Source organism: Diceros bicornis, chromosome 36 (assembly GCF_020826845.1).
Source record: "Diceros bicornis minor isolate mBicDic1 chromosome 36, mDicBic1.mat.cur, whole genome shotgun sequence".
NCBI lineage: Eukaryota > Metazoa > Chordata > Mammalia > Perissodactyla > Rhinocerotidae > Diceros > Diceros bicornis.
In genome coordinates this window covers 30,659,387-30,673,868 of record NC_080775.1, presented here as the reverse complement: position 1 = coordinate 30,673,868, position 14,482 = coordinate 30,659,387, and the positions used below count along the sequence as shown (strand labels likewise).

Here is a 14,482-nt window from a genome sequence, read left to right as displayed (position 1 = left end):
TTTCTTCCCTACAAAAAAACTTCAATGATTCCCTATTGCATATGAAAAAACAAATTCCTTAGCACAGCATCCAATCCCTCTGACTAGGCTCTCTCCTATCTTATCCCTACCAATCGCTTCACACTCGAGTACCATTCCAGTTGTAATTCTCCACTCATGCTATTTGTTCATGCTATATTCTCTTCTTAAAATAAAAATATCTCCATTCTTCGTTTGAATAATGAAGGTTGCATAAAATCTTCCTAACTCCCTCAGGTTGAACAAATTGGCTCCTTTCTGTGGACTGTGCCAATTAACACATACTTTTATCATGCATTGCACTATGTTAAAATCACAAAAAATGTGCTTGTGTCCTTGCAAAGTTGTGGATTTTATGGGGGTAACAACCAAGTTTTATTCATTTTGTACACTCTCAGAATCTGCAACATAATAACTTTATTAAAAAACTCACTATTGAATCTTTTAAAATTTACTATTGTAGAATTTTTATGGCTATAAATTTTAAACTGGAAGTCTCAAAGTCTTAATGTATTTAGGAAATGCTGTAAATTCTAAACATGTATAAAATATTATCACCTTCAATTTTCTGCTGTACAGTTTCATGATTTTGTACTGCTTCTGATGGCTTTTCAATACCCCTGTTAAAATTTCAATAAATAAAACATATTTATTATCAAAGAATAAGAATTTAAATTACACTTAAGAAGTAGAATGTATACTCTAGACATATGCAGTTTGTAAAATAAAATTTAACATATTCTTAAACTTTATTCACAGACACTAAGGTAAATTAATTAGCAGCAAGTAAATAAGTATAAAAATCAAATTATGTACTTCTATGAATTCTATATATTCCAGACTATAATTAGGTATACCAACAACAACATTAACAACAAAGATAGCAAAGGTAAACTGGGTGGAAGCATGAGATCTCTTTTTACCAATGTATTATTAATGGTGCAATCATTAAATGCACAAGTTCTAGAGTCAGACTGCGTGGCTCAAAACCTGTTTCACCCACTTACCAATTATGTGACTTGGGGTAAGTTACTCAACCTCTCTGAGTTTAAGTTTCTTCATCTATTAAAACTGGGGAATTAGAGTACCTATCTCATAAAGCAGTTGTAAGGATCAAAGCATACATGCAAAATTACTAGGAAAATAGCTAGACACTTACATTTCAGTTATTAATATTAATATATAGTCTGAAACTAATTTTGTGCCTCACGATAGCTCAAGTGAACGCATCTGAACCTCTGAACCAAGATCTGGTAATGCAGCACCCACTGGAGCCAAATCAAGTGCCACCCCTTTCATTCCTGTAAGTCTAGTCATTGACAGATGGAGATATCAATAAAGTAACTGCAAAATAAATAGCAGTCCCTCCCAATTATGAGTACTTTCTATTTTAACACTATAAAATAAGAGGGTTTGTGTATGTTTAATGCAAAAATTGGTTGTTTATAAATGTAAATTTTTACTTGGATAGGTTACTGTACCAGATATGGTTGGGGATAACAGAATAATGGAACAAATGAGTTGGAGTTGATTTAACTCATATATTCATAAAAATTACACATATTTATTTACTGTTTATCACATGTGATAGGAAACATGTAGATGTGTGTGACTGTTTCTGCTCTTGAGGAAACAGTCTTTCAGGGAAGACTTACACATGAAACATTAAATTAATATATTAATAAATTTATAATAAATCATTAATTAACTCATAATAAAAATTATAAAGTATGTGATTCAACACCAAACAATGGAGATCAAGAAAGAAGTAACAAAGGAAGAGATAATTGTAGAACAACGTTTCTCAACCTCAGCACTACTGAACTTTTAAATAATTTCCTTGTTGTGGCGAACTGTCTTGTGCATTTTACAATGTTTAGCAGCATCTCTGACCTCTACCTAGTAAGTTACAGCAGCATTCTCCTACTCCGAGTTGTGACAACCAAAATGTCTACAGACAAATATCCTGTAGGGCTCAAAACAGCCCTCATTTGAGACTCACTGCTATAAGGGAACAGCTCTCCCATGGCACTCTGTCAACATTACACAGGTCCACATAAGCTACATAGGCAAGGTTTGACAGCGGTCAGACCCAAATCTTAGCAGAATGTCCTGCAATTTCTCCTGGAGAAAGAAAATAAGCCTGGGGAGGAGTCTCCATGAGGCAGTTTCTCATTGCTATCTTGTAGAAGGCCGACATAGCCCATTTCTCATCTATCCCCCTAATTTTAGTTGAATACAGAACTTTCTATTTCTCTCTTCCTTACAGCACACCTGAAGGCTTCTGTATAAGTCTATAAAGCTGCATGCTGTAGTTTAGATTTTACTCCTCCATGGCAGAGCAACAAATCGCTTGTCTGGTCTGTCCTCTGGTCCCTCCTGCTCTGTGTCATCCTATGGAACTAGGAACATAGGGAGCTGATACCATGCTGATTTTGCTCTTGTTGTCTGTATAAGCAATCAAGTATCCAACACCATTTGTGCCCCTTGTCTCCTTACCAGCCTAATATATGGAAGTATGACAAGCCAATCTCATGGCTGCCGCTGTGCTGCTACTTGGGGACTGCCTCACTTCTTGACAATCATGTAAATAAAAGCACTGCTTAACAAAATAGTTTTTAGGCTATAACAATGAAAGGGGATAGAAAATACCAAGGAAGTTTAGCAGAATGAATTGGGAAAAAGTTGGGGAGATTATGAAGATTATGAATCAAATACACTAAAAAATTTTGTTCGTGCAGACTTGTCACTGGGAGAAAAAGGGCTGATATTCATACAGATATTCATACAGTGGTATGAGACTATCATTGAAATTCTCCTGATCCAGTTGGTAAATAGGTCTATCTTGAGCCATTCAAGTGTATCCCAACTTCCCTGGCCCCTCAACCTTCCCAGGATCCAGCACCTAAAGAAATAATCTTTGGCACAACAAACGGTATGCAGGACCCTGTTCCAGTGCTAATATGAATTCTAATTAGTTGGTGTTCATATTATCTTGGTTCTTCATATTTTTGGTACTTTCACTAGGAACAAGACGGTACATGCATCAAGACTATAAATTTAAAACACACACGTACACAACACACACCTTTTTTTCTCTAGTACAAAAGAAACTTATAAAAGGAAAATTATAACTTGGATTGAAAATAAAAGCAGAGTGGATCTAAGACCATCGAATAAAAAGGGAATAGACTAAGAAAGGCTGACTGTAAAGCAATGGACAAAAAGTACAGCAAGCCAAGGAAATAAAGCTATACTCAAGATTACTGTTAAACTGGGTAAAACTGAATTATACACGTTTTCCTAAAATATCTGACACTGTAATAAAATAGTTTCTTGTACACTATATGGCTAACTAAGGGTGATTTTATGACTGATTCATTACAAAAGATGGAGTATTAAAAATAACTGTGTAGCTGAGCTGGTTGAAGAGAGACAACTGAGTACCACAGAGACATCTTATTTTAAATTCATGATTTCAAGTAGGCTTTAAATATCACCAGATAATCAAAAGATAACCTGGTCCATTCACTCTCCCATTTAAGGCCTATTGCAAATCCACACCTCTCTCCTCACCTCTCCTATCCTATCCTCATGCTCAGCTGATGATCTTTCTTTCTACTTCCCTGAGAAGGATGACTTCCACAGGCTCCTATACCACATCTGCCCTCTATCACATCTGTACCCTGATACTCTGCCTTCCTACCTGGTTTCATAGATAAATTATCCAAGCTCATATGCCATCTTCTCTCACTTATTCAAGGATATTGTCCCAGCAATTCTCCTTTGTTTCTTTCTATCATAAATCTTTTCCTCTCTATTGGGTCATTCCTATTAGCACATAAACATTGTATTATTTTTCCTAATTTATAAAAGCCTTATTTTGTTCCCACTTGCCTCCCCAGCCACTATGCTATTTTTTTCTCCCTTTTGCAGCAAAACCACTCCAAAGAGTTGTCTATGATTGTTGTCTCCAATTGACCTCTGACCAGAGATCTCTCATAACAACTGCTTTTCTCAAGGTCAACAATGACATTCTTTCTAAATCCATTGGTCAATTCTCAGACCTCACCTTCTTGACCTATCCACAGCATTTGACACCATTGATCAGTCCCTTCTCATAGTTACACTTTCTTCACTTGTCTCCCAGGACACTACACTCTACCAGATTTCTTTCTACCTCACTAGGTCTCTCCTTCTCATCCCCCTGTGCTAGCCCTCATCTTGTCTCAGATTGCTTAATGCCGGAAGGGCCTCAGAGATCAGCCCCTGGTCTCTCTTCTTGATTTACACTCACTCTTTTCATGATCTGTCTCAAGTTCCATCTACATGTAAACAACATCCCAATTCCTATTTCCAGCACACACCTCTCTCCCAAACACCAAAACATATATGTAACAGCCTACTCAAATACGACTACAACATTTCTGACATCTCAAAATAAGTATCTTCAAAACAGAATCCTTCATTTTCCTCCACAAAATCTGCTTCACTACCCTACTCCAGTGAAAGTAAGAGCAATTTCATCCTTCTGGCTTCTCTGGCCAAAGCCTTGAACTTATTCTTGGCTCTTCTCTTTCTCTCACATCCTACATCCAATCCATCAGGAAATCTCACTGACTCTACCTTCAAAAACTATCGAGAATCTCAACACTTACCAAGTCCACTGCAACCATACTCTGATCTGGACCACCATCATCTCTTGTGTGGATTATTGCAAAGTCTCCTAATTAGACTCCCTGCTTCTACTCTTGACCCTCTATAGTCAATTTTCAACACAGTAGAGTGATCCTTTTAAAATCTAAGTCAGATTGTGTTACTTTTCTGATTAAAACCCAGTATCTCCTTAATGATAATCAGAACAAAAGCCAATTTTTTTAAGCTTGAATTGTTATTTGCTGCTGTTAATTTCTCTCTCCTTTCTTTTTTCTTTTGCTTTTTTTAATTTTTTGTTTATTGCAGTAACATCAGTTTGTAACATTGTATAAATTTCAGATGTACATCATTATACTTCTTTGGGTGGTGAACATGATGTAATCTATGCAGAAAAACCAATTTTTTTAAAAGGCCTAATGGATCTTCCATTTATTCCCTGACAAGACCTTGTTCTTATATGACCTGGCCCCCTATTACTTTCTGACTTCATCTCCTTCTACTCTCTCCACTCTGTTTCTGCTGCAGCCACACTGGTCTGCTTGATTTTTCTTCAACGTGCTCCGCCTTTCGGGCCTTTGTCCTGGCTGCACCCTCTGCCTAGAATGCTCTTCCCCAAAATATTAACATGGTTAATTCTCTCATCTTCCAAGTATTTGCTTAAATGCTAATTTCTCAGTAAGGCCTAACCAACCTACTCTATATAAAACTGCAATTGCTACCCTCACCTTTGGTATCCCAATCCCCATTTTCCCTGCTCTACTTTTTCTTTTTTTCCATACATTTGTCACCTATTAGCATACTACATAATTTACTTTTTTATCATGTTTGTTTTGTTTATTGTCTGCCTCCCCCATTTACTAGAACGTACACTCCATCAAAGCAGCGATGTTTCTTTGCTTTGCTTGTTCTCTGATATATTCCAAGTGTGAATGACAGTTCCTGGTGTTTTGGACATGTGTATTAGACAGAGTTTTCCAGAGAAACAGAATCAATAGGATTTGTGTGTGTGGGGGGGGGGATATATATATAGAGAGAGAGAGAGAGAGAGAGAGAGGGAGGGAGGGAGGGAGGGAGGGAGGGAGGGAGGGAGGGAGGGAGGGAGGGAGAGGGGGAGAGAGAGAGAGGGAGAGAGAGGGAGAAGGAGAGAGAGAATGAAAATTATTTTAAGGAATTGGTTCTCATGATTGTTGAGGCCTGGTAAATCCCGAATCTGCAGGGTAGGCCAGCAGGCTTAAGACTCAGGGAAGAGTTGCAGTCCAAGTTCAAAGGCAGTTTACTGACAGATTTCCTTCTTTCTCAGAGGAGGACAGTCTTTGTTTTATTAAGGCTTTCAACTGATTGGATAAGGCCGACTCACAATATGGAGGGTAATCTGCTTTACTCAAAGTCCACCAGTTTAAATGTTAATTTCATCCAAAATAGAAACATCAGTAATAATGTTTGACCAATTATCTAGGCACCACAGCCCAACCAGGTTAACATGAAAAATTGACCATCACAGCACATAAATATTTTTTGAATTAATGAAGGGATATAGTTTGAATGTTAATAATCGCACCCACTCCTACTCCTCAAAACTTTACTGATGATGACAGCAGAAATGAACATCAATTAAAACAGAGTGCCTTCTATCCGTCATTCATAGCAGATTTCTGTACAGAGTTAAATGATATATCTCATCAGTCATGGTCCTGGCAAGAAACAAATGCATACTCAAACTGGATAACTTAAGAAGAGTTTAATAAAGAGACTATCTGCAAAGACATGGGCAGGATACAGCAAAACCACAAAAAATAGTACAGTCTCCAAAGGCTATTAACATCAAAGGGAGCCATTACTTCCCATAGGCCAGAACCTAGAAAAGCTGTAGAGAAAGGCTGCTGATCAGAACTACAGCTTTCCACGGCAGGAGCCATGGCCTTGCCATGGTAGCTGGCCCTTGGCAACCCCACAGGGAGAGACCCTGAAGAATAAACATTCTACCCTCACTTTCTTCCCTCTTTCTCTCTAATCTCCAACGAGTGCTCCCCATGGGCAGAATCCAACTGAAAACAAAGGGCTTGAAAGCCCACAGACACAGTTCCTATAGATCAGATTCCCAGGGTGAAAAACAGGGCATAGAATAGGGTAAAGAATGGATCTGAAGTGGCAACAAGACACTCAGAACATATGTTTAAGTTAGTTTGGCAGTAGTTTGGAAGATTAGAGGAATGGGAGACTTAATGTAGGTGTACCAGGAACTAATTAGAGGCTATTATGGAAATTAAATGAAAGCTTCTACAAGGGAGGTCATAGTGAAAGGAAAGAAAAATAAATGACCATAAGCAGTTTTTCAAGAACGACAAACAATATATATATTTATATATGCATGTAACTATATGGGAACTAAAGAGTCAAAGTAAATTGCAGCCTAGAAGTCAGAAAGGAAAAGACTATTAAATCTGATATCAATAAAATTTTAAAACTTCTGCATTAAAAAACTCTTAAAGTCAACAGACAAATGACAAACTAGAAAAAAATAGTAGTTGTAACTCATATGACAGTAATTTCTTTAAAATACGAAGATTCTAAAAATAAATAAAAGATGAACAAAAATATGATATATAAGCAGCCCATAGGGAAAAATGCAAATAGCCAATAAGTGTATGATCAAATATTCAACTTCCACTCATAATCACAGAAATGCAAATTAAAATTAGGTTATTCTTTTCCATATGTCATATTGGCAAAGATTTAAGTTTGATAATGCCATGGTATTGGCCAGGGTGTGGGGAAACAGGTGACAGGATGAACCAGTACCACCTTTCTGAAGGGCAATATGGCAACACCTGTCAAAAATTTTAAACGCACAAACCCTTCATAGAGCAGTTCCATTTCTAACAATGTATCCTTCATACAGACTTATATTGGTGCCCAAAGATGTATGCAACATTGTTTGCAATAACTAAAACAGGAAAAGCCCTAAAAGTCTATTAATAGGGAACCAATTTAGTAAGTTAGTATACAGAAAGATAATGCTTTCAGTAAAGAACTACACTGATCTGTATATGCTTGTATAGATTCATGTCCAAAGTAAGATATAAACTAGTATATATTTCAAGTCTATTTGCATAAACAAAAATGTTATATAGGTACATAAATATTTGTATTTGCCCAGAAATTTTCTAAAAGTCTTAACTTCATACACACACACACACACCCCCCACACACAAATTAACTGTGGCTGCTTTTAGAGAGTGAGAATAAAAGTAATTGGAAAGGAAATTTTTACTTTTCACTAAATTGAATAACCTCTTATAATATTTGAATTTTACCATATGTGGGTTTGTAGTTTTACAATTAAATATGAATAGCTTAATTTTTTAAAAGAAGACTTAAATGTTTCATTTCTGAGTGGCTAAAAGGATAGTACCACTAACAAATGAAAAGCATAGGTATGTGAATCAATTTAAGATAATAAGTAAAACAGTACCATAAAAGTTTATTTTCATCAAGTAATTATTTTCATCAGCCCTTCATACAAAGCATTTGCAGCAAACTATGAATAAGGAATAAGCTTTTCAATCTCTTTCCATCTTCTTTTATCACATGAGCATACAGACATGTATGCTCTGTATTCAATAAGCTTACGTTCTAATTAGGCAGAAAAAAAGTTAAGCAACACAAAAATACATACGTATACCTAAATATGTGGTACGAGTTACAGAAATTCAGAGGAGACACACTTCACTATTGACTAAAACACTTTGGAAAAATAATTAAGTGATAACCTTGATTCTAGTCCTAAATTTTATAAGGAATTTGGATTGACAAAGGATAAGCTGTTTAGGGCATTCTAGTCAAAGGGCTACTGCTTAATGAAAGACACAGAGGTAATACAACACTGTGTTTTGTAAAACATGTTTTTATTTTAGAAATGGTGAATTTATTAGTCTGTCTGAAGCAGACAGTGAATAACAAAGTTAAACATGTAGAATTCAGAGAAACTGTGTAAAGCCTTAAAGAAGAGGTTAATAAAAGGGAATGGGAAAGCATTATATATAGAATTTTTAAGCTAGAAAAAGACATGACAAAAGTGTTATTTTTTTTCGTGTTTATTTAGAGATAATTGAATATTCACACGTAAAAAAAATACACAAATCATATAAACACTTCACCCAGTTTCCCCCAATGGCAGCATCTTAACGTAACTATAGTACAATATCACAATCAAGAAATTAACGTTGATATAATCCAACAACCGTATTCAGATTTCACCAGTTTTACATGGGCTCACTTATGTGTAGATATGTGTGTGTATTTAGTTCTATGAATTTTCTCACATCTGTAGATTTGTGCAAACACCACCACAGTGAACATACAGAACAGTTCCATCACAAATTCCATCATGCTACCCTTTTATGGCCAAGCTACCTCACTTCCTGCATCCCTAAATCCTCGCAACCCTTAATCTGTTTTCCATCTCTATAATTTTATCATTTCAAAAATGTTATATAAGTGGAATCATAAAGAACTTTTAACTTTTAACAATGTAAACTTTTAACATTGGCTTTTTTCACTTAGCATTATTTTCTTAAGATCCATCCAATTTGTTGCAAGTATCAACAGTTTCTCTTTATTGCTGAGTAGTATTCCGTGGTATGGATGCACATAATTTAATAGTTCACCATTTGAAAGACCCTGGGTTGTTTCCAGGTTTTGGTTATTACAAACAAAGCTTCTATGAACATTTGTGTACACATTTTTGCGTGAACTTAAGTTTTCATTTCTCTGAAATATATGCCCAAAAGGGCAATCACTGGGACATAATGCAAGCACATGTTTAGTTTTTGTAAGAAACTGCCGTAATCTTACAGATTGGCTGTACCATTTTTACATTCCCACCAGCAATGTATAAGTGATCTAGTTTCCCTGCAACCTACTGGCATTTAGTGATATCAGTTTGCTTTTTGTGTGTTTTCTTTCAGCCATTCTGGGTAGTGATATCTCATTGTGGTTTTAATTTGCATTTCCTAATGGCTAAAAATGTTGAACCTCTTTTCATGTGCTTATGTGCCATCTGCATAATCTATTTAACAGAACGTCTGTTCATGTCTTTGGTCAATTTTCTATTTGGATTTTTTTACTGTTGACTTTTGAGAGTCCTTTATATATTCTACATACAAGTCCTTTGTCATGTATGTGGTTTTCAAACATTTTCTCCCAGTATGTAGCCCGTCTTTTCATCTTCCTAACAGGGTCTTTCATAGAACTAAAGAGATCAAACTTATCAATTTTTCTTTTTAAAGATCATGGTGAGGTGTCAAATTTAAGAACTCTTTGCCTAGCCATAGGTCCTGAAGATTTTCTCCTATGTTTTTCCTAATGGTTTTTCAGTTTTACATTCTACATTTAATTCCATAATGCACTTTGAGTTAACTGTATATAAGATGTGAAGTTTAAGGAAAGGTTTATTTTTTTTCCCTGTGAATATCCGATGGCTCCAGCACCATTTGTGGAAAAGGCTATCCTTCCTCCATCGAATTGCTTTGGCACCTTTGTCAAAAATCAGTTGGGCACATTTGCGTGGGTCTATTTCTAGATTCTCTATTCTGTTCCATATGTCTACTCCTCCATCAAGACCACACTGACTGGATTAGCACAGCTACATAGCAGGCCTTAACATCAACTAGAATGATTCCTCTCACTTTATTCTTCTCTTTCAAAATTATTTTAGCTTTTCTAGGTCCTTCACCTTCCCATATAAATTTTATAATAAGCTTGTATATGTCTACAAATGACCTTGCTGGGATTTTGACAGGAATTTCACTAAGCAATTTAGAAAGAATTGGCATCCTTACTATGTTGAGTCTTTTGATCCAACATGATATGTATTTAGTTGTTCTTTGATTTCTTTCATTGGCATTCTGTAACTTTCAGTATACTTTACATGTTTTGTTAAGTTTCTAAGTATTTCATTTTCTTTTGAGCAATTGTAAACACTATTGTATTCTTAATTTTGGCTTCCACATGATCATTGCTGGTATTCAGAAATGCAATTTTTTTGGGGTGTTGATATATTATCCACAACCTTGCTGAACTCACATGTTAGTTCTAGGAGGGGTTTGCTTTGCTGTTTGGGGGATTTTTTTTTTTTTTTTTTTGTAGATTCCATGAGATTTTCTTTTCTTTCCTTTTTAGATTTTTAAAGTTTATTATAGTTTTTTTTTAATTGAGGTAACATTGGTTTATAACATTACACAAATTTCAGGTGTACATCGCTATATTTCACCTTCTGTATAGACTACATCATGTTTGCCGCCAAAAGCCTAATTTCCATCCATCACTGTACACATGTCCTCCTTGAACCCTTTTACCCTTCTCCTAACCCCCTTCCCCACTGGTAATCACTAATCTGTTCTCTGTATCTATGTGTTTGTTATTGTGGGGTTTTTTTATCTTTCACATATGAGTGAAATCATATGGTATTTGTCTTTCTCCATCTGATTTATTTTGCTTAGCAATAATACCCTCAAGGTCCATCTGGGTATTTATCCAAAAAACACAAAAACACTAATTTGAAAAGATATATGCACCCCTATGTTCACTGTAGCATTATTTACAATAGCCAAGACTTAGAAACAACCTAAGTGCCCATCAACAGATGAATGGATAAAGAAGATGTGGTATATACATATACACAATGGAATACTACTGAGCCATAAAAAAGGTGAAATCTTGCCATTTGCAACAACATGGGGTTTTCTATGTAGACAGCTATGTCATCTGAAAAAGGTCCAGCTTTATTTATTTCTCCATTTCCAATCTACATGCCTTTTCCTTCTTTCTTTTTTTTATTACAAGAGCTTGAACTTCTAGTATTATATTGAATAAGAGTGGACATCCTTGCCTTGTTGCTGATCTTAGAAGGAAAAAATTCCATTTTTCACCATCAAGTATTATGTTAAATGCAGATTATTCTAATGCTCTTTATCAAGCTAAGGAAGTTTCTTTTTGTTTCTTTTTTTCTGAGCACTTTAATTATGAATTGGTTTTGAATTTTGTCAAATGCTTTTTCTGCATCGACTGATAGAATCATATGATTTTTCTTCTTTAATCCATTAATATGGTGGATTACATTGATTGGTTTTTGACTATTGAACCAGCTTTGCATCCCTACAGTAAATGCCACTTGATTTGGTGTATAAATGTTTATATTTCATTGAATTCTATTTGCTTATATTTGTTGAAGCTTTTTACAACTAAGTTCAAGACAGATACTGGTCAGTCTTTTGTTTGTACTGTTTTTATCTAATTTAGTGTCAGATAAACACTAGCCCCATAAAATGAGTTGAGAAATGTTCACTCCTCTTTTACTTTCTAGACGACATTGTGTAAAATTGGTGTTAATTATTCTTTAAATCATTGGTAGAATTATACAGCAAAATCACCTGGGCATGGACATTTCTTTTTCAAAATTTTAATTATGAATTTAATTTCTTTAACAGTTACAGATTCAGATTACCTATTTTTTATTGCGGTAATATTGGTTTATAACATTATATAAATTTCAGGTGTACATCATTATATTTCAATTTCTGTGTAGATTACATCATGTTCACCACCCAAAGACTAATTACACTCCATCACCATACGCATGTGCCTTGTCACCCCTTTCACCCTCCCCGCTCCCCCCTTCCCCTCTGGTAACCACCAATCCAATCTCTGACACTATGTGTTTGCTTGTTGTTGTTTTTATCTTCTATTTATGAGTGAGATCATACGGTATTTGACGTTCTCCCTCTTACTTATTTTGCTTAGCATAATACCCTCAAGGTTCATCCATGTTGTCACAAATGGCCAGATTTCATCATTTTTTATGGCTCAGTAGTATTCCATTGTGTATCTATACCACATCTTCTTTATCCATTTGTCCCTTGGTGGGCACCTAGGTTGCATCCAAGTCTTGGCTATTGTGAATAATGCTGCAGTGAACATATGGGTGCACATATCTTTATGCATTGTATTTTCACGTTCTTTGGATAAATACTCAGCAGTGGAATAGCTGGATCACATGGTAGTTCTATGGTTATTTGTGTGTGTGTGTGTGAGGAAGATCAGCCCTGAGCTAACATCCATGCCAATCCTCCTCTTTTTGCTGAGGAAGACTGGCCCTGGGCTAACATCTGTGCCTATCTTCCTCCACTTTTTATTTATATGGGATGCCGCCACAGCATGGCCTGACAAGTGGTGCATCGGTGTGCGCGCAGGATCCAAACCCGGGCTGCCAGCAGTGGAGCACACGCACTTAACCACTATGCCATGGGGCAGGCCCTAATGGTTAATTTTTTGAGGAATCTCCATACTGTTTTACATAGTGGCTGCATCAGTTTGCACTCCTACCAGCAGTGTATGAGAGTTCCCTTCTCTCCACATCCTCTCCAACACTTACTATTTCCTGTCTTCTTAATTATAGCCATTCTGACAGGCAAGAGGTGATAGCTCATTGCAGTTTTTATTTGCATTTCCCTGATAATTAGTGATGTTGAACATCTTTTCATGTGCCTGTTGTCTATCTGTATATCTTCTTTGGAAAAATGTCTGTTCAGATCTTTTCCCCATTTTTTAATTGGGCTGTTAGTTTTCTTGTTGTTGAGATGTATGAGTGCTTTATATATTTTGGATATTAACCCCTTATCAGATATATGGTTTGCAAATATTTTCTCTCAATTGTTAGGTTGTCTTTTTGTTTTGTTGGTGGTTTCCTTTGCTGTGCAGAAGCTTTTTAGTTTGATGTAGTACACTTGTTTCTTTTTTTTCTTTGTTTTTTTTTTGTTTGTTTTTGGGGTTTTTTGGTGAGGAAAATTGGCCCTGAGCTAACATCCCTTGCCAATCCTCCGCTTTTTGCTGAGGAAGATTGGCTCTGAGCTAACATCTGTGCCCATCTTCCTCCATTTTGTATGTGGACACTGCCACAGCATGGCTTGATGAGCGGTGCATGGGTCTGTGCCTGGGATTCGAACTGGGAAACCCCAGGCCCCTGAAGCGGAGTGCACAAACTTAACTACTACGCCACTGGGCTGGGCCCCCCTTTTGTTTATTTTTTCTATTGTTTCCCTTGCCTGATCAGACATGGTAGTTGAAAATATGCCACTGAGACTGATGTCAAAGAGCGTACAGCCTGTTTTCTTCTAGAAGTTTCATGGTTTCAGGTCTTACATTCAAATCTTTAATCCATTTTGAGTGAATTTTTGTCTATGGCATAAGATGATGGTCTACTTTCATTCTTTTGCATGTGGCTGTCCAGTTTTCCCAACACCATTATTAAAGAGACTTTCCTTTCTCCATTGTATGATCTTGGCTCCCTTGTCGAAAAGTAGCTGTCTATAGATGTGTAGGTCTATTTCTCGGTTCTCCATTCTGTTCCACTGATCTGTGTGTCTGTTTTTGTGCTAGTACCATGCCATTTTGGTTACTATAGCTTTGTAGTATATTTTGAAGTCAAGGAATGTGATACCTCCAGCTTTGTTCTTGTTTACCAGGATTCCTTTGGCTATTCAGGGTCTTTTGTTTTTCCATATAAATTTTAGGATTCTTTGTTCTATTTCTGTGAAAAATTTTAGAATTTTGATAGGGACTGCATTGAATCTGTAGATTGCTTTAGGAAGTATGGACATTTTAACTATGTTAATTCTTCCAATCCAAGAGCACAGAATATTCTTTCATTTCTTTGTGTCTTCTTCTACTTCTTTCAACAGTGTTTTATAGTTCTCAGTGTACAGGTCTTTCACTTCTTTGGTTAAGGTTATTCCTAGGTACTTTATTCTTT

The 14,482-nt window shown here is 36.1% G+C and overlaps 1 protein-coding gene across 1 annotated transcript in view; it reads right to left on the bottom strand.

The window, feature by feature from the left end:
• Positions 1-14,482, bottom strand: part of CCDC7 (coiled-coil domain containing 7) — a 403,315-nt gene that overhangs the window by 332,010 nt on the left and 56,823 nt on the right. Inside the window, 1 exon segment of the mRNA XM_058532824.1 lies at positions 577-638. Coding sequence (XP_058388807.1) covers positions 577-638 — 62 coding nt within the window.